Source organism: Raphanus sativus, chromosome 4, assembly GCF_000801105.2.
Source record: "Raphanus sativus cultivar WK10039 chromosome 4, ASM80110v3, whole genome shotgun sequence".
In the NCBI taxonomy this organism is placed as follows: Eukaryota; Viridiplantae; Streptophyta; class Magnoliopsida; order Brassicales; family Brassicaceae; genus Raphanus; species Raphanus sativus.
In genome coordinates, this window is record NC_079514.1 from 12,142,222 (window position 1) to 12,161,442 (window position 19,221).

Consider the following 19,221-nt stretch of genomic DNA (forward strand, 5'->3'; position numbering starts at 1 on the left):
TAAAACTAAAATTAGACAATAAGAATATTACAAAAGAAACTTAATAAAAAACTTTTTTAAAAGGGTACATGAAAAAATAATTACTATACAATGTGGTATTTTGTTTGTAGTTTAATATCTGATTATGTATAATAATTATTTCTTCAAGTACCCTTTTAGAAAAGTTTTTTTATTAAGCTTCTTTTGTAATATTCTTGTTGTCTAATTACATAATTTTTTTAATAATAATTTATGTGTAAAATTTGAATTTATAAAATCAAATCTGAAACAATTATGAGATATAAAAACTTTAAAATGATAGACAAAAATAATAATTAAAAATCATAAATGTGATATGTAATTAATTATAAGGATCAAATTGCAAATAAAAATATGAAACTTCAAATTTGAAGTTTTGAGTGGTTTCACTCCACAAAACTCTAAATTTGAAGTTTTGAAGTTTCTTTTTGGAGAGCAAAAACTCTATATTTGAAGTTATAGAGTTTTTTTTTGGAGATGCTCTAAGTTACAAAAAAAGATCTATAATACATCGAACTCTGTTAAACCATATCAGAAAGAATAAACTAAACAAAGAAAAAAATTCCAGAAACAGAGGATAACAAATAAACAGATCCATTAAATCTTGGAGTGACTTTCCGCACCGGCCTTATTAACAGAATCCCGATTTTATAAACCGGCTATCTTGGGAGGTTTGTGATCTTTGTCGAGTTAGTATCCAAGAGAAAAAAGTCTTCCATAATCGACAGACTGGGAATTTGATCCTCTCTCATACAGGCGCACAAATATGTTTAGAAGATGCATCTACAACAAGCAAAAGAAATCATTTGAGTTTCAATACAATAAGCAGTTTAAATAACTGTTTGAAAATATACACCTCATACAGAAGATTAACCCTACCTAATGCGACTCTGAAATCAGTGATTGTGAAAAGTTAAAAGAAAAAAAAAGACGGCTTTTATTTTGTACGAGAGAGTTCTTAGGTTTTTAGGTAAACTTGTGAATGATGGAGAGTAGGTTGTTTACCTTGTTTATTTATATATTGTATTCGATTAAATCTTTGGATACTAAAATGAGTAATGATGTGGTGCTTGTTTTGGTAACAACCCGAATTTTAATGCTTTTTTACCGGGATTTATCGCTCCACTTTGATTCTCTAATTAATTGCTCCTAAAATTAAATCTTTGGATACTAATGACCGATGAGTAGTGACGGTTGGTGCTTATTTCGTCCGTCTTTCTTCAACTACTAAATTTTTATTCACTCCTAAAATTGAAAACTGTTTCTCTAATTAAAAGTTCCAGTAAGAATATTTCCCATACAAACATAATCCGTTAACTTGACATCACAGAATTTCTGTCTCTCATTGGCATTTTATTTTATTTTGTTTCCATAACATAGGTTTGCTAACACTTCCATTTTATTTTATATAATTATACTACATAAATGACAATGAATCAGTGTGAACAATTGGATCATTACTTTCATGATATAGTGCACGGAAATCTAATTTTTTTTGTAAAATATCTTAAATGTATCATGATTATCCTTTTTTCATGAATGTATCATGATTATCGAGACCAGAATATATTATTTGTTTGCAAAATTTATCTATTTATTATTCATAATACCAATTAGAAGAAAAGTAATAAATGTTAGTAGTTTAGTAGTAAACCTCCAACTTGCTTCTCATATTTTTGTCATAATTTTTTTTTTGAGAAAAGGCATCATATTTTTGTCATAATTTACAACAGTTTATTATGGCATTGGTTTATACCAATTATAGTCACTAATATCTAGTTTTTCTTTCGCCACAATTTGAAACTATCTGTTCTGTCAAAAATACATCACAACATTAACGGTCAAAAAGTTATAGCTATGTCACGATTGTTACGAAATATCTTTTCGTCATATCTATCTTATTAAAACAGAAACATTCTATTGGACCTAACATTTATTTTGTAAGTTTTTAAATTAAATACACCTTTATATTTTATAGTTAAACTTAAATTAAATCACTAATGTTCCTTTTTTTATACTACTATCCATGTTTCCAAACAATATACTTATGTCTTTATACTACTATCAATGTTTTCAAACAATATATTTTTATACTACTATCAATGTTTCCAAACAATACAATAATTAATATTACTTATTTTATATCTATCATTTTTTCTTTAAAATTTTGTAGAAACGTCATAATTTCATAAATTGCAAAATAATGAACTTTAAATTTTGGATTATAAGTTACAAATTATGAAACTATTACAATTTAAATCAAATTAAATTACATATCGGTCATCCATCAGTTCAATCGGTTAGTCTCCGGGTTAACCGGTATAATCACAATCGGGTTGAATTTAAAAATACTGATTTAAATGCAAAACTATTTTAAATACACTTTTTAAAAATTACCAAAATATTTATTAAATTATCAGTGAAATTTTTCATCGTAAAATATTCCGCGCTTCTAAAGCGCGGATCAAGATCTAGTTTACATTACAAATTGTGACGAAAATTATCTACGGCTTAGATCGTCACAATATTGTGACTAACCAGTTACTATTTTATGACTAAAAACTTTAATCACATTTATGTCTCTAGAATGTCACAGATTTGTGACGAACAAAAATTGTCTCAAAATTCTGTCACAATATCCCTCTTTTTTTGTAGTGAAATAATCAAGTCAAACTGACAAATCGAGATGACTTGGTTCATGCCAGTCTCGCTTTGCTTTGATTTACAATATCCTCATTGAGTCATTGTAGGAGAAAATTTGCAGATGGGCGTGAAGTGCTCAACTTGCACCACTCATTCTCCACTAAACAATAGTTGACCTATGACCTATACAAATATTTTTATATCTTTCATAATAATTGGTCGGCATTTTTCTATGTTTACAAAGATATTTACTTTCAGGTTTGCTTGTTATAAGATAAGATGTTGTTGTGACATCTTCGCTTTTATTCAGTCGAACAAATAAGTTGTTAACATAAACGTGCAACTATTACAAAATAAACTTTACCTAACTAACACTTCCTTGTCGGGAGTAACTTTTTCCACGAGATTGTTTGAATTCTGATGTTGAAATAGTTAGCTGAATCTCATGACCAAATAGTTTTACCAAAGTTTCTAGGTGAAAGACCGAATACCATTATTCTCCTTGGTGTTTCAAGTCATCATAGCCTCTCTGTAAACACATTTAGATATTTTATCATATTCATGATATCATTCATATAGTCAACTGATCAAGCATTACTCATACTATTTTACGCGTCTAGATGAATATTTTTCTTATACACACAAGTGTATTCTAACTACTTCCATATAAAATACATATACATTTGTGAAGTTGATACACGGTTCTAAATATATACATATAATGAAATGATATGATATGTGGACTATAATATATATGAAGATTAATAATTTGGGAAGTTTCCAACATTGTTGGCATCTACTCATTGTTGACTCATCACGATTAAATTAATTTGGCAGCTCATGGGCTGTCTTTTTCATTACTCTAAAAACCTTCGGCATGTGGGTTTCGAAAGGCCTCAACTTGTTGCATTCACTATCCCCGTATTAAAGCAAAAAGTACTAAAACATACTCTTTTTTTTTTGAACAAAGTACTAAAACATATACTATATATTGAGTTATTAACACCACAGGTCAGTCTCTATATTTTTATTACACTCTAGAGCACATTGTGCTACCTAGACACTTTTATGTGGTTGAAGACTCATTTATCCCTTAAAAAGCAAAACAAGATAGGGATATTTCAGTAAAACAACATTGTATTTGGTTAGGTTTGTAAGATGGTTTGAATTTTTCTCGTTTCTTTTGAATTTTGAATATTAAAAGTGATGGCCCACCATTTTCAGACATGTCCACCCATTACTTCCATTTTTCTCCATCGTTTTCTTCTTCGTTCATTCTCTATGTTTTTTTTTTAAAACTGAAATCTGATTCTTAAATATCTTTTCTCAAGAATTTTTTTATGTAATCGTCTTTTCTTTTACTCGATCTATCTTTTAAGATCTGTGAAGGAGAGAGAACAGACGGCGGCGGAGGCGGTTATCTCACGATGGCGAGGACTCGTAGTAGCCGTGGCAAGGAGAAAGAAGAAGGTTAGTTTTCCGTCTCTGTTATTTAGCTTGAGGCCTCGTATCGGAGCAATTAGGTTAATTTGTTTAATTTAGGGTTTCTTATGTGGCAGATGCGGCGGATTTAGGTGTCGAGAATGTGAAGGAATTGCTACATGAGCGGCTATTTGCGACCGATCGTTTCCCAAGCGAGAGGACAAACATCTAATCGACGTTGGATTACTCGAGGACGTAGTCCAAATGGACATTAAACTGCAGTGTACTTATCTGACTTGGACATCAAGAGTATAGAAGGACTTGCACGTATAAACTACAGTGTACACAAGGACTGCAGATGTAGAACGGGAGTGTGAAGTGGAAACTATGTTGTCTTGGACACATGGACGCTTTATGTTCTCCACGTGAACGTAGGAGGAGGTTGAAGTGTACACTAGGTCGTTATGGAAATTGAAAATATAGTGTACAAATGGACTTCAACATTTTTTACCTCAAATTGCATTAGAGGCGTGTACATTGAATTAGAGTGTACACATAGACTTCGACAATGAGTGTATATGCAGGGACTTCGAGATGGACTTCAACATCTGTATGCAAGTGTGTAGAAGGACTTATGGACACCATAGGTTGTACACCTGGACTTGTGAAAAATGCGGGGTGTACAGAGGTTAAAGATGTGAATGACAAAAACGAGTAGACATGGTTTGTTTAGTGAACACTTGCACATATGGACGTCATATATTGTCCACGCGAACATTAGAGGAACGTACACTAAGACTGCAGATGTAGAAGAGTTGTGTGAAGTGGACACTATGTGGTTTGAGACATGGTCTGTTTAGTGTACACCTGCACATATGGACGCTATATGTTGTCCACGTGTACATTAGAGGAGTGTGAAGTGTACATTAGGTCGTTATAGACATTCAAATGGACTTCGAAATGGTGTACATAAGATTCATCTGAGGCATGAACATTTAATCAGAGTGTACACATGGACTTCGACAATGAATCTATATACAGGGACTTCTGAAGTGAACTTCTGAATCTATATACAGAGACTTTTGAAGTGTACACGTGGACAAAAGAAGTGAACTTCTTATGTGAAGTGTACACGTAGACACAATTTAAAAAAATGAACTTCTTTTGGCCTTTTGGCCTTTTTTCATATACATTAACACCGACAGTGTAGATATGAATTTCGTAATTATACACATGGATGCTAATGGTGGTCATAAGGACAAAAGTGATGCGTACATGGACCTCATTAGTTTATTGAAGGTACATATGGACACCTAATAGTGTACACGTGAATAAAATAAGTGAACTTATTATGTACAGTGTATAAGTGGACACAGTTAAAAGAAGTGAACTTCTTAAGTTCAGTGTATACGTGGACACAGTTAGTGAAATATATGCATAACATTTATAGGTAATTGATGTGTACATGGACACCATTTTGGTATACAAAAACACGATCGAGACACACATGTACAACAAATCATGCATGTTTTTGGTATACATGAACGCGATCGAGACACACATGTATAACAAATCATGCATGTTTTGCATGTTTATTAATGTACACGTGGACACCAGCGGTGTTGGTATGTACACCATAAATATAGACATAAACACTATCAGTGTACAAATGGACAACATATATTACTGTGAATGTACACGTTAAGTTTAATCGTGTTTACATGGGATGTACACCATAAATGTAGACATAAACTCCGAGAGCGAGCCGACGGAGGTCCATTCACCAGGGATGACCATGCAATGGTCCAACATTATAACTTGCAAAAGTAATTGTAAAAAAGAAGGTTAAAGTTGGATTTGAGAAGATGACAGAAATAATAAGCAGAACAAACCAATTTCTAGCTGCAATCCGTATGAGAAATATGCAGTATCTCTGAAATTTTGTTTTTTTCTTTTTTCATTCAAATGAAGGAGACAACGAAGATGAAAAAGGACTCTGAGATGTAAAAACCCAGAAAATCTGGACTGTAAGATGGTGAAATGAAAGATGTAATCGGATGGTTTAGATTTGGTAGATATAAGTCTTGTAAAAAAAATCAGAGTGGATCTACACCGTCCAAAAAAAATAAAGATGAAGGGTGGAGAAAGGTTCCCGTTAAAACACAAAACATAGTTAGCAAGTGGGGTAGTGCTTTAAGTTATGTTGTGACAGCTAGTTAAGACAAGTGGGAAGCTGTTACAAAAAACTACCTTAGTAGTGGAAAGTGCTCCATCTTGTAATTAAAAACATGAAACTGTCCTAAGGCGTAAAAACATGAAACTGTCCTATATATTCATACTAGGTCCCCTTTTTTTCGTTCAACTCATACTAGGTCCCTAGTGACCACGAAAGATACTACTACACACACAAGAAATGTATTAAGATTATAATTATAAAATAGTTAAACGATGGCTGTCCAAGAAAATTATGAATACCTAGCTGTTAAATGTATGCGCTCTCCAGTTTTTTATTGTTTTTTTGTAGTGAATATAGATTTGTGTTTAGCTTATATAGATATTAGCATATTATACATTTTATTTTTAATACAGTTTCCAACCCTCGATTGACTGACGGTGAAACAAACTGAAAAATAGTGATGATTCGCTGAACTTTTTCGTAGTGAATATGAATTTGTGTTTACCTATTTATATATATATTCACATATTTGTTATATAGTATACGTTTTGTTTCTAATGCCGTTTTCATCACTCAATTGACGGACTAGGTGAAGCATAGAGAAAAAATAGTGATGATTCGCTGAAAAAGACACATAAAACGAAATCGTGAACTTTATAGTACAATGAAACCGACAAATGCTCGAGGTCTTATCTTATGAGCATTTGCGCATATAAACATTTCGAGTTGATGGATATCAATAGTTTTTTTTGGTAAAAAAGGATATCAATAATTTGATAAACGTATATAAATATTTTCATAAGTTCATTCGTTAAGAAGAATATAATTATATAAAAAATATTACCCCATATAGCATAATACTTTGGTATGGTTTCGATTTTAGTTTGTTGTAGATTAGGATTTATTATCCAATAATCTTTAGTTCAAAGAATTTTATTTTTCTTAATAGTTTGGCTCATGTGCAGTAAAAGAATTTTAAAATATTTTTAATAGATAAATATAAATTATATTTAACTTTTGTTAATATTATAAATTTTATTTTCTTATCAATATTTTAATATAAATTTGATTTAACTGAACATTAAAATTAAGATAAAAATAATTTTGTTTATTTTGAATTATATTTAAGAATGTGCATGTATATATTTTAAATTATAATCTGAGGTAGATTTTTCTATCTATTTATTTTAATTAAATATATTAAATAAATATGTAAAATTGCATAATTGTCAAAAATTAAACAATATTTATAAAATATGTAGATATATATAAGAAGCTAATAATTTTACGATTTAATTTGATTTTATGATTTAATTTTTATAATTTTCTAAAAATATGTATATATTTTTGAAATATGTTTAATTTAAATGATATTTCAAAATTTGAAATGCCATAATTGAATATAATCAAAATTCGAAAGTTTTACCAAAATTATAGATTAACATTAAATATAATTGTCCATGTCATATTAATCTATAAGACATGTCATCAATTTTAGTAGTCATGTCACAATTATTAATCTAGGTGTTTTCATGCACCATGTGTAGTGATGATTTTTTTAAAAGTTAAATTTTATATTTTAAAATGTAATTTATTAATATTATATATTTTTATTTTTGACTAATAATTAATATAAATATCATTAATTAAGCATAAAATTAAGAGAAAATATTTTTTTATTTTAAATTATATTTAAGAATGATATATATAAAGTTAAAATCGTAGATTAAAAAAATATTTATTTCATTTGGTTAAATGTATTAAATCAACTTGTACAAAATTACTAAAAATCATATAAAATTGTATAGTTATCAAAAATTAAAACTAAATAATATTTACATAATTTGTAGATACCTAAAAGAAACTAATGATATTACGATTAATTTTTTTTTAAAATTCCGAAAATTTAGAAAATTTTAGATAATAAAATTTTATAATTATAAAAATAAATTATATAATATTTCGAAATTCAAAATATCATATTTGAATATATTTATTTTAGTGATGATTTATGACTTATTACCATATTCCACAAAGTTTACAAAAAATATAAATCAATATTAAATATAATATATGAGTTATTGCCATATTCTAAAAATATTTCCAAAAAAATATATCAGCATTAAATGTAATTGTCCATTTCATATTTAACCTTATGACATGTCATCAATCTTAATAGCCACGTCATAATGTTTTTTGTGAAAACGATTGTAGAAAAGACATGTGGCAAATCACTTCTCAAATATAGACTAGTGGATAACGTGTAGATATAAAAATTAAACTTGGGGTACTGAAAAGCATTTATAACGATAATGTTTTAGCTACAACCAATTTTTTTTCAGTTTTACCCGGTTACTTTACAATTTACCTAGCCCAAGGCCGGTCTAAAGAGTAAGCCACCAAAACCATCGATTAGCATCCGAATTATAGGGGCATATCTTTTCAAAAAAAAGTTATTAGTATTTTTTAAACAAATAAAATCTGTAAAGGTTTTAGCTAAATATTAATTTTTGGAGTTATTTAGCAATGTTTAAATGATTATTTTCACAGAATTAGAGTTAATAGTGTATCAATTATAAAAATACTAAGTATAATATATAGAACATTCTAAAATACAACTGTTATAATTTCCATTAGAAGTAATATACTTTTTACTCTTTGTATATGTGAAAATAATTTACATATTTTGTAAATTATTCAGAAACCTTTGTAAAAGATTTTTATAATTTTCTTAAATTTTATAATATAATTTTGTAAGTCAAAATAGATGACTTTATAAATCTTTGTTATGGTTTTATAAGTTTAATAATATGATTTTAAGATTTTTTATAAACTGTTTACGGATTGATATGGATTTACACATAACTGACGATGATTTATTTATAGAACTAAATATTCTTTGAAAATAAAGATCTGTGAAGTTCGAAAGCCTATTGGTGTGCTTAAGTTTTGAAAAGAAATCGAAATATTATTATCAAAACACATAAATTATTTATCGTATATTATTAACCATCTTGGAACTGAAAGAAGTTTTCCAAAGTTAAAGCTGATAAAAAAGTTTGCATTCTACCATATCACAAAAGATATTGGACTTATATTTTCTATTGAAACAAATATGATTGAAATACTTAACTATATAAATAATGGATGATTTTACGAGAAACAAATGTAAAAAAATATATATTTCAACAATAAAAATTAACTATTTATGAAAATTTGATTTTTTTGTTGTTTGATATTATTTTGTGATTTTGATAAAATATGGGCATAAATTTTAATTTTGATTTGGGGCATTATAAACTGTTAGACCGGCATTGATCCCTCAATCACACTTTCAACTTTTATATCAATTATTGATTTGATTTTATCTTATTTATCGAAGCTCATTAGTTATTTAAAATATCTCAAGGTAACAATAATGCATAATGCAGTCTGATTTACACATCAAACTAATTTTAATTTTTGAAATCAACACCGTCTAGGTCATTTTACATACACATTATGAACAAAAGAATCCCTTTTAAGGACTACAAATTAACTTGTTTCTGGAAAACAAAAAATAAAGGAATATAGCATGGAAGGTTGGGCTGGACCAATGAAAATGGCGGCTACAGCTGGGCAACTCTCGTGTCCAATGCTCACCTAACCTCTTTACTTCCTCACGTGACCCTCTCACCTTCTCCCTTCCCTCAATCTAACGGCTTAAATTTACGCAGTATATTATAAGTTTTGAGCCGTAAACTTGGTAGCACTGCCATTTTGGGTGCCCGAAGTGGGTACCACTCTGTTGCTTTTTGTTTTTGTAAAGATCTGCTACTGTCGAAGATTCTCTATTCGTAAATTTTATAGTATTTGTATCTTATCGTTAGCTTTGGTTGGTTCGTCTTCACTATTGCGTCAAGTGGTTTGGGATGGAATTTAAATAATATTAAGATATCATTTATAAAATAGCATACTTAAGTGCTACTTTCCTACAAGCTTTTATTTGGTAATGTTTTTCATTAATTAAACTGGTTATCTCGAACTCATATAATGGAATGACTCTAACTAATCTAAAAACATCTCTAATTTCATTCTATTTTCACTCTAAAATAGAGTCTACAGTAAAAATTCTCTAATAGTATTTTATTTTTCACTATAACAAAATAGACTTACTTTATATATAGAGTAACTTATTCTATTTTGTCATCTTTTTATTTTCATTGTAAAATAGAATACCATTAGATTAATAATCAATTCTATTATAAAGTTATTTTATTTTAAAGAAAAGTAAAATAAATTATTGGAGATGATTTAAAAAGAGATACATCTTCGTTAAGACACGTCCCTAAAAGAAACAATACAAGGGGCTCGTGTCCATTTGGCTCGTTAAGACATATTCACTAGTCTTGTAGTCATTATAAACCTTTATTCCACTCTGTTTTTATTCTTTTTTGCCGGAGTGTCATAGACCTAATTACCTAAATATTTGCTCTTGTAAATTTTTATCACCGTTATGGATGAACCTTCTTCCGGGTATTAAAATATGTCTTCAATTTATAGACTTAACATGATTGTCTATTATAGGATGTATCTCTTTTAGACATTAGTATGAACTATTCCACAAACTCGTATCTTTATATTAATTTAAAAAAAATAATTGCTACACAAAATTATATAAATAAAAATATGTGTTCCTTAATTCAGAAAATAACATGATGTTATCATGTTATGCTATATAGTAGCATGCATTCAAACTTTTTTAATCAAAGGATTTTTCTGAATACTTGTTAAAATATATGATAAAAATATGTTAATTGAAAACTAGTATTCTTTATTTTTTTAACAATGTCACTTTTTTCACATAGATTAAAAAAAATTAAAATACACTTATTTTCTTATTAATTACATCTATTTGACTAGTAATATTTGAACACCAACACAGTTTACAATTAATATTAACTTGAAAATAATTTTAATTTACATCAGAATTCTAAAATGATAATTTTGTGTAATAAAATAATAAAATAATATTTGATAAGAAATGTAGAGAATATATAATAAATAAAAAATTTGTTTCCAATTCTATCATTGGCTGTTTGTACAAACAAAATGCCGTTTGTACAAACAAAACAGTAAGATTAACTCTCTATTTCATATTTCATATATATTAAATTATTAATTGAGATTTTTTTTGAGAATTTTCCTCCTTAAAAATCTGATGTGTGGTCACCATATTAAATATCACAGAACACATTAAATTACATATTTCATATAATTAATTACAATAAATTCCAAAAGTTATTATTTCAAAAAAATTCCTTTGTCTAAGGTATTATAAACACTGCTTACAGAATTTATAATTAAGTGTTCTTACCTTATATTTTTTGTCAAATATCAAATAGTTACTGCATTCTATGATATTGGAAACAATATTAGTATTTAAAATCTTTATCTGTGATCAATAGAATACACATACCCGAATAAAATTCAAAATCCCTTTTTTTTTTGTTTAAATGGCTGCCACTAACACATTTTGTGAGTTGAAATCCTCCAATTAATATACTTCAATTGGTGATTAGAAATCGAAATAGTTAAACATTTGAAAATGTAATATATATATAACTTATAATATATGTCAGGGCCTTTCTATATAGTTAAACATTTGAAAATGTAATTTAAACATTTCTCTAATTATTTTACGTGAAAATAATGCAAACATAGGTGAACCAAAATCGAGACTGCGCTGCAGTCAACCATTTTTACTACAACTCTATTTTAACTATTTACTATTATTAATGATAGAAACTTTGTTGATTAATTCAAACTAGATTTTGATCCGCCCTTAAAAGGGCAGATATGTTTTTTTTAATTTACATTTTTAACATTTTTTGTGTGTTTTAATTATATATGTGTGTTATTTGTATAATATTTTTTAAATGATTAATAAAAAGTTTTAATAAATATATTAAAATAATTGGATCACACCTATATTAACATGTCATGTTTCTGTTTTAATAGTATTGATATTGTATAACTTATAACCTTGTTGTGTATGTTTTCTATTCGATATTATTAATATATAATGATTTGGTTTGTACATTTTATTTTTTCAGTGAATAATATTTTTTTGTTTTGTATTCTTGATATGTTATAAATTTATAATTTTAAATGTATATGTTGGTGCTGATCTAGGCAACCGCACAAGTATTTGGTTTTACTTTTTTTTTTTGAAAGTGAATTTTATTTGTATGAATGGTATAATATACGTAGTGATTAATCAAAATAGTTTAGGCATATATTCCCTATATATAGTCGTCAGCCTAAATCAAAGGTATTGATGATATTGTTATCGATATAATTTATTGTTTGATTAGATTATTGAAAGTATTACTTAAATCTATTTTATGTAGAGAAACTAATTTATTGATTATCTAGATTATAGGAAGTAGTTTAGTCCATAATATATATAAAAGCTTAAATATCGTTTGATAAAGGTAACCTAAATGTTTGTATAGTATATACGTTACTTAATGCATTAAAACATATATATAAAAAAATTTGATAAACATTTTCTTGAATGCAAGTAAAATAGAGTGAATAAGAAAGAGTTATGTGAGTGGACATTTGTAAAGAAATCCAGTTTTATTAGAAAGAATATTTTGGAACAAATTAGCAAATATAAAATGTAAATACAAATTTTATATTAAAAATGTAAACACAAAATGAGAAAATAGATACCAAGGCAGAAACTTTAACCATTCCTCTGTTTGTTGGAGTGCACGATGATCCAGCTTTGAACCGATGTCAGTGTAGATTGATTGATATTTTGATTTGTATTTACATTTACATTTGCATTTTTTTTTATGAATTTTGTTTTGAAAAGAAAAAAAAAATTGTACTGTGAAGTTGTAATGGTCGAGATGCATCTCTTGAGATGATGGACGTCTAGTTTTTGGAAACAAATTATATTAAAGTTCTATTTGTCTTTTCTGAAAAAAAAACTAAAGTTCTATTTGTCGACATAAAGTTTTAATGGTTGTTGTTATACGTTAGTAATTTGTTTAGCAGTAGATTTAGGAAACTATTTGTTAAGATAGGAAAATATAATGAATGCTTAAATTTAGGCTTAATTATTACTTTAATGGCATAAATATGGGGAAAATGATCATTTTATTCCTGAACAATTTGAAATTAACACATTAATTCTCCAACTATTGACTATGCAAATTAATTCTTCAAATGTATGTTGACTTAGACAAAATTGGACATTTTAAAAGTCCACGTTATACATCGTTAGTCTAGTTTGTTTGGTAACACCTCCCCAAACTAAAAAGCTTAAACTCTAAATTAATTTGATAAAAAAACTCTAGATCAACATTGAGAAGATAACTCAAATGACAATAGATTGGGTTAGAGTTTTAATATATGTTGTTATTCTTCTTTCATTTTCAAAGAAGAACTGAAAACTGCAACGTACCAAAAAATATAATGTTCTCAATTCTATTCATTTTCTTGTTACTGTCAGCCAACACAGCAACACATGTTCATCTTAGACTGTATTCTTGGATTTATAACACAAAATATGAACATGCTTCTCGGTGCCAGCGGCTAAGGAACTTTTCGGCGTTGCCTCTGTCCCACCGGAGCCATGTTCATCTTTGCTCCTGCTCTTCCTATTGGTCTCTTCAATCTCCCCGGTTCACCTCTCCCTCTGCCGATGTCGGACGAGACTGCTGTTGACTCAACTAGGTGGCGGAATATCGTGTGCTCTGCATATGAATCTGTCTTTCCTCCATGGTCTCATCTACAATCACGTATCTTCTGCGACACAACCCTAGATCCCATGGCTCATTGACTGCTCCATGCTCACTGACGTCGAGCTTCACTGGATCTAAACTCTCTCCGGTGAGAAATCTAGTGGATCTCGTATGTGCTTTTCTACTGAGATTTATGTCTAAAGCTTGAGAAGGAGACAAGAAGCAAAGTGTTAAAAATGGACTAAAAATTATTGTTAACGTGGACTTCTTAAACGTCTAATTTTGTTAAGTCAACATACACTTGAGGAATTATATTGCATAGTCAACAGTTGGAAAATAAATGTGTTAATTTCAAATTGTTCAGGAATAAAATGATAATTTTCTCCATAAATATGTCAATAAATTATTTCAAGATAATTCTATTTAATTTTTAATGGCAATGAATTGTAATTTTTGTGCAAAAATAAGGGGTAAGTACTAAAGGTAATTCAGTTTTAATAGATTAGATTAGTGATCACTAAGATTCCAAAGATTCCAATTTAGAAAAGTCAAAGATTCAAAGGACAAGTCTAGGTCCTCATGTTGCATCCGATTCACCTTCCACTCATCTTTCATATCTTCCTCCACCGTCTCTCCAGAAACAACTCATTTAATTTAGAAAACTCCTTTTTCAATTTAGAAATATTAAAGCTTATCACTATATATCAATTAAATATTATCCGATGACTCATCCTATAGTCAGGGCCTTGCTGTCTGTGCTGTCCGTAACTATTATTTCTGTAAGAAAAAGAGAAATATATGTTCACTCAGAAAATTACGGCGCAATCATCTTCCTCTCACCTTTTCCAAAAAATATTTAAAAAACATATAATTTTTGTGGACCAAAATAAATAGCGTAGCTTTTAGATTTCAAATCGTATTTAAATTTAATTCTGGATTCCGTTCCTCATATACTCTTTTATGTATAGAAAACACTAATATACTCTACTAGTAGTTGATAACTACATATAATAATAGTAACAATGTTATGATGTCAAAATTTTAAAGTCTAAGCAGAAAACGCTGTGCCTGTTTGTTTCATTGTTTGGCTAGAAAGCATTAGTAACACGAAATGCATGATTAAATATTAATTATGGTAGTATTTCTAGATTCTCCACAAAATCTGACTGTGATTGAAAAATAGCTATATAAGCATGTATTTAAATTTAAGAAATCAGAAAATTAATCAATACCTTTTGCATAATACAGAAAATTTTACAAGGTCAAATGCTTTTGTGTGTCAAGATGAATAGATGACATATCATGTAGTATATGTACTACCATACCATAATGGTGCGATACCATACCATAATGAATTTATAAAATAATTAAAATTATGGTATTTATAATTTTCTCCTAAAAAAGATTCCTCCTAATACATGGTATATAATATATTTTGAGTAGAAAATGAAAGTAAAACTTCAGATTAGTCATAAGGAAATTCTAAAAAAAACTTCGACTTTCTTTATAAAGACACCATTGTAATTTTAGATGATTAATTTTATCCCAATCCAATTAAGAATTGTACACATCGGCATCTATATATATCAAACACCTAAAACGTGTATGGTTTTATGCTCTTCTATAAATATATGTTTGCAGTACCAAAATAAAACACACAAACAAAGCGTTGAGAGAAAAAAAAATAAGAGAGGAGAAAAAAAGCGATAAATCCGAAAAGCCTAAGAAACATCAAGAGAAGAAAACAATTTCTTTTTTTTTGTTTCAAAAGGAAAATCTTTGAATTTTATGGCAACCCGTCTCCTCCGAACTAACTTTATCCGTCGTCCTTACCGCTTCTCCGCTTTGAAACCGGTGGGTCCTCCCACCGTAACGGCTTCAACAGCCGTCGTCCCGGATATTCTCTCCTTCGGACAACAAGAACCAGAACCACCTCTCCACCACCCTAAACCCAATGAAGCTCACCATGACATCGATCTCTCCGACCAAGCCCGTCTCTTCTCCTCTATGCCCACATCCGATCTCCTACGCTCCACCGCCGTGCTGCATGCCGCGGCGATAGGTCCTATGGTGGATGTTGGATCGTGGGTCATGAGCTCTAAACTCATGGACACCGCCTTGACACGTGGTATGGTCCTTGGCCTTGTGAAAAGTACGTTTTATGACCACTTCTGCGCCGGTGAAGACGCCGCCGCGGCCGCGGAACGCGTGAGGAGCGTTTACGAAGCTTCGGGTCTTAAAGGTATGCTTGTGTACGGCGTGGAACATGCCGATGACGCTGCCACTTGTGATGATAACATGCATCACTTCCTTCGAACCATCGAAGCTGCAAAATCCTTACCAACATCTCACGTAAGCAGATCTTAACTCCAATTACCTCATGTTTCTTAGTTCTCTGTTCCTATTCAGAATTCCTCTGTTTTTTTCGTTTTCCAAAATTATTTTACATTATTAAAATCGTATGACATACAAAACGAAAATCTACAAATACCATATCTTTAAATTTAATTATTTCATAACTATATTTCTTCAAAAAAAATTATTTCATAACTATTTTTATTAAACAATGGAGAGGTAATTATCAAATTAGGGCAACTTGGTTCGACAAACAAATCTCCGTACCCTGACAAAGTGCACTTGCGTAGATTATCATATACGTGCACATTAATATCTATTCATATAAGAAAATAATTAATATACCGATTATGTGACTCTTACGCGTTATTGAACCTTAATAAGTAGCAAGTACACAGCCAACTTGCTTTTTTTTTCTCCTATGAAAACGACTTGGCGTCTAATTATTTATTTTCAAATTAGCTTTGATTTTTCTTTTTGTTTAATTCAAAACAATACGTCACTATCTGACTAGATTTATGACGAGGTCCTAGCTGGAAGTCTGAGTTTGTAGGTGGACTAGATCTTTCCGACACTTTATGAATATTCTCCTTTAACCAAAACACCGGTTTATTTATTATTATTGGTTAGGCATTAACCCGTTAATTTTCTCTTTGACCTAACAGTTTAGCTCAGTGGTCGTGAAGATAACCGCGATTTGTCCCATCAGTCTCCTAAAACGAGTGAGCGATCTACTTCGATGGGAATACAAAAGTCAAAATTTTAAACTCTCGTGGAAGCTCAAGTCGTTCCCGGTTTTCTCCGATTCAAGTCCTCTCTACCACACAAACTCAGAACCGGAACCGTTAACCGCCGAAGAAGAACGGGAGCTCGAAGCAGCCCACGTAAGGATCCAAGAAATCTGTCGAAGATGCCAAGAGTCCAATGTACCTTTGCTGGTCGATGCTGAAGACACAATCCTCCAACCGGCGATCGATTACATGGCTTATTCATCAGCTATCATATTCAACACGGACAAAGACAGACCCATTATTTACAACACCATCCAGGCCTACTTGAGAGACGCTGGTGAGAGGTTGCACTTGGCCGTTCGAGAAGCCGAGAGAGAAGGTGTTCCTATGGGTTTTAAGTTGGTGAGAGGCGCTTATATGTCTAGCGAAGCTACATTAGCAGATTCCCTGGGACACAAGTCACCGGTCCACGACACAATTCAGAACACGCACGCTTGCTACAATGACTGCATGACCTTCCTAATGGAGAAAGCATCCAACGGATCGGGTTTTGGTGTCGTTCTTGCAACACACAACGCTGATTCGGGTAGGCCATTGAGTCGAAACTTAAACGCCGGTTTATCGCTCTTTTTTTAGTGAAGATAGATTACTAATTGGAGAAATGTTATAAATTTTAGGAAGACTTGCATCAAGGAAGGCGAGTGAGCTCAACATCAATAAAAAGGACGGGAAGATAGAGTTTGCGCAGCTATACGGTATGTCAGATGCATTGTCTTTCGGTTTAAAGAGAGCCGGTTTCAATGTAAGCAAATACATGCCATATGGACCGGTTGAAACCGCTATACCGTATCTTCTCCGACGTGCTTATGAGAACCGCGGAATGATGGCCACGGGAGCCAATGACCGTCAACTCATGAGGTAAATTAGCTTCCATGTCAGAACATAGAGTCCCGGTTTTAACATCGGTTTTGGATTTAGCTGAAAGATGTGGGTTTGGTTTATTGCAGGATGGAACTTAAGAGGAGACTAATTGCCGGGATTGCGTGAAGAGAAGAGTCTATGTCCTTATGGATGGAGCCATTAAATGGAATTGGGAAATGTAGATGAATAAATTTCTTCTATATATGTATATTATAAGAGAAAAAAAAATATTTTAAAAAATGGAGTAGGGATGAACATTTCATGTGGCTTTGTCGTAACCGGACTATATATATTTCACTTTATGGGTCACATAATTATGTATTTAATTATTTCATTATTATTCACCAATGTACATTCACCCTTCCTTATCAATAATAATGGAATTTACCTTTTTATTTACTCTTTTGCTTCGGTCATTTCTTTTGCTTTGAAATATAAAGATGTTTAAGCTAATTAAAAAAGGCCACAACTTTAAAACTCTCGTTAAGTACGGTAGAGTGGTAGGCAACCTTATTCTGATGAGATCGTTACAGGAAACTTGTAGAGGAGAAGATGTTATTAATTTTAAGGAATGGTACGAAGTCGCAAAATATTTTCAAACCTTGTAATATTTGAACTGAAAATGGATCTTATCAATTAAAGTAGCAAAAGGTGAGAAAATCAGAAAAAAAAAAAAAAAAGAAAGAAGAATCGAAATCAAGAAAGTAAATAGAGTTTAACTCATATCAAATTCGATTCTCTTTAGAAGGAAACTATAGATCCAATACAGAAATGACTGGCAAAAAAATATTCTAATTAATTTATCATTGAGTCTTACCACCTGCAAGATCGAATAAACAAGTAAGAATCTACTCTTTCATGTCCACTCTGATGTTAAAAGACACTACATATTCCTATATGTGGTGTCCAGGGGGTTCTCACACATCAGACTACTCCATGGTGTCTAAAATTTCTACTGAAGCAGATTATAGATCGATGTCAGAGACAGCTTCAGAACCAACATGGCTCTGATACTATGGAAACAAGGTAAGAACTTTGATGAAAAGGTTTGCTTTTATTGATCTTATACTACATCACCATACAAGACTTATTTATAGTGCTAGAGACATTAGGTTTAGGTGGTGTCCTTATCCTCTAGGCTCGAGAACCTGCTAGCCGTTGTGATGTGATAAGGGGCGAAGCCATGTTGGTGGTTGTGCGTGCCCGTGCACCCATA

At 30.5% G+C, this 19,221-nt stretch overlaps 1 protein-coding gene and 1 long non-coding RNA gene across 2 annotated transcripts; one reads left to right on the top strand and one right to left on the bottom strand.

Moving 5' to 3' along the window:
- Window positions 1-422: 422 nt before the first annotated feature.
- Window positions 423-1,000, bottom strand: LOC130510919 (uncharacterized). Its single transcript, XR_008944701.1, has 2 exons — window positions 898-1,000; window positions 423-801 (listed from the first exon to the last, which is right to left on the bottom strand). It is a non-coding gene; the product is annotated as an uncharacterized LOC130510919 (long non-coding RNA).
- A 14,629-nt stretch (window positions 1,001-15,629) lies between these two features.
- Window positions 15,630-18,404, top strand: LOC108855241 (proline dehydrogenase 1, mitochondrial). The gene is made up of 4 exons (XM_018629009.2): window positions 15,630-16,350; window positions 17,019-17,670; window positions 17,762-18,002; window positions 18,092-18,404. Exons 1-4 carry the CDS (start codon window positions 15,787-15,789, stop codon window positions 18,129-18,131), a joined length of 1,497 nt encoding a protein of 498 aa, XP_018484511.2. The 5' UTR covers window positions 15,630-15,786; the 3' UTR covers window positions 18,132-18,404.
- Window positions 18,405-19,221: the final 817 nt, after the last annotated feature.

Bases quoted from the DNA above. Each gene is read 5' to 3' on its own strand.
- LOC108855241 (XM_018629009.2), top strand. From the start codon at position 15,787: ATGGCAACCCGTCTCCTCCGAACTAACTTTATCCGTCGTCCTTACCGC. The intron at 17,671-17,761 runs GTAGGCCATTGA...TATAAATTTTAG, and splicing joins AACACACAACGCTGATTCGG to GAAGACTTGCATCAAGGAAG. The intron at 18,003-18,091 runs GTAAATTAGCTT...GGTTTATTGCAG, and splicing joins AATGACCGTCAACTCATGAG to GATGGAACTTAAGAGGAGAC.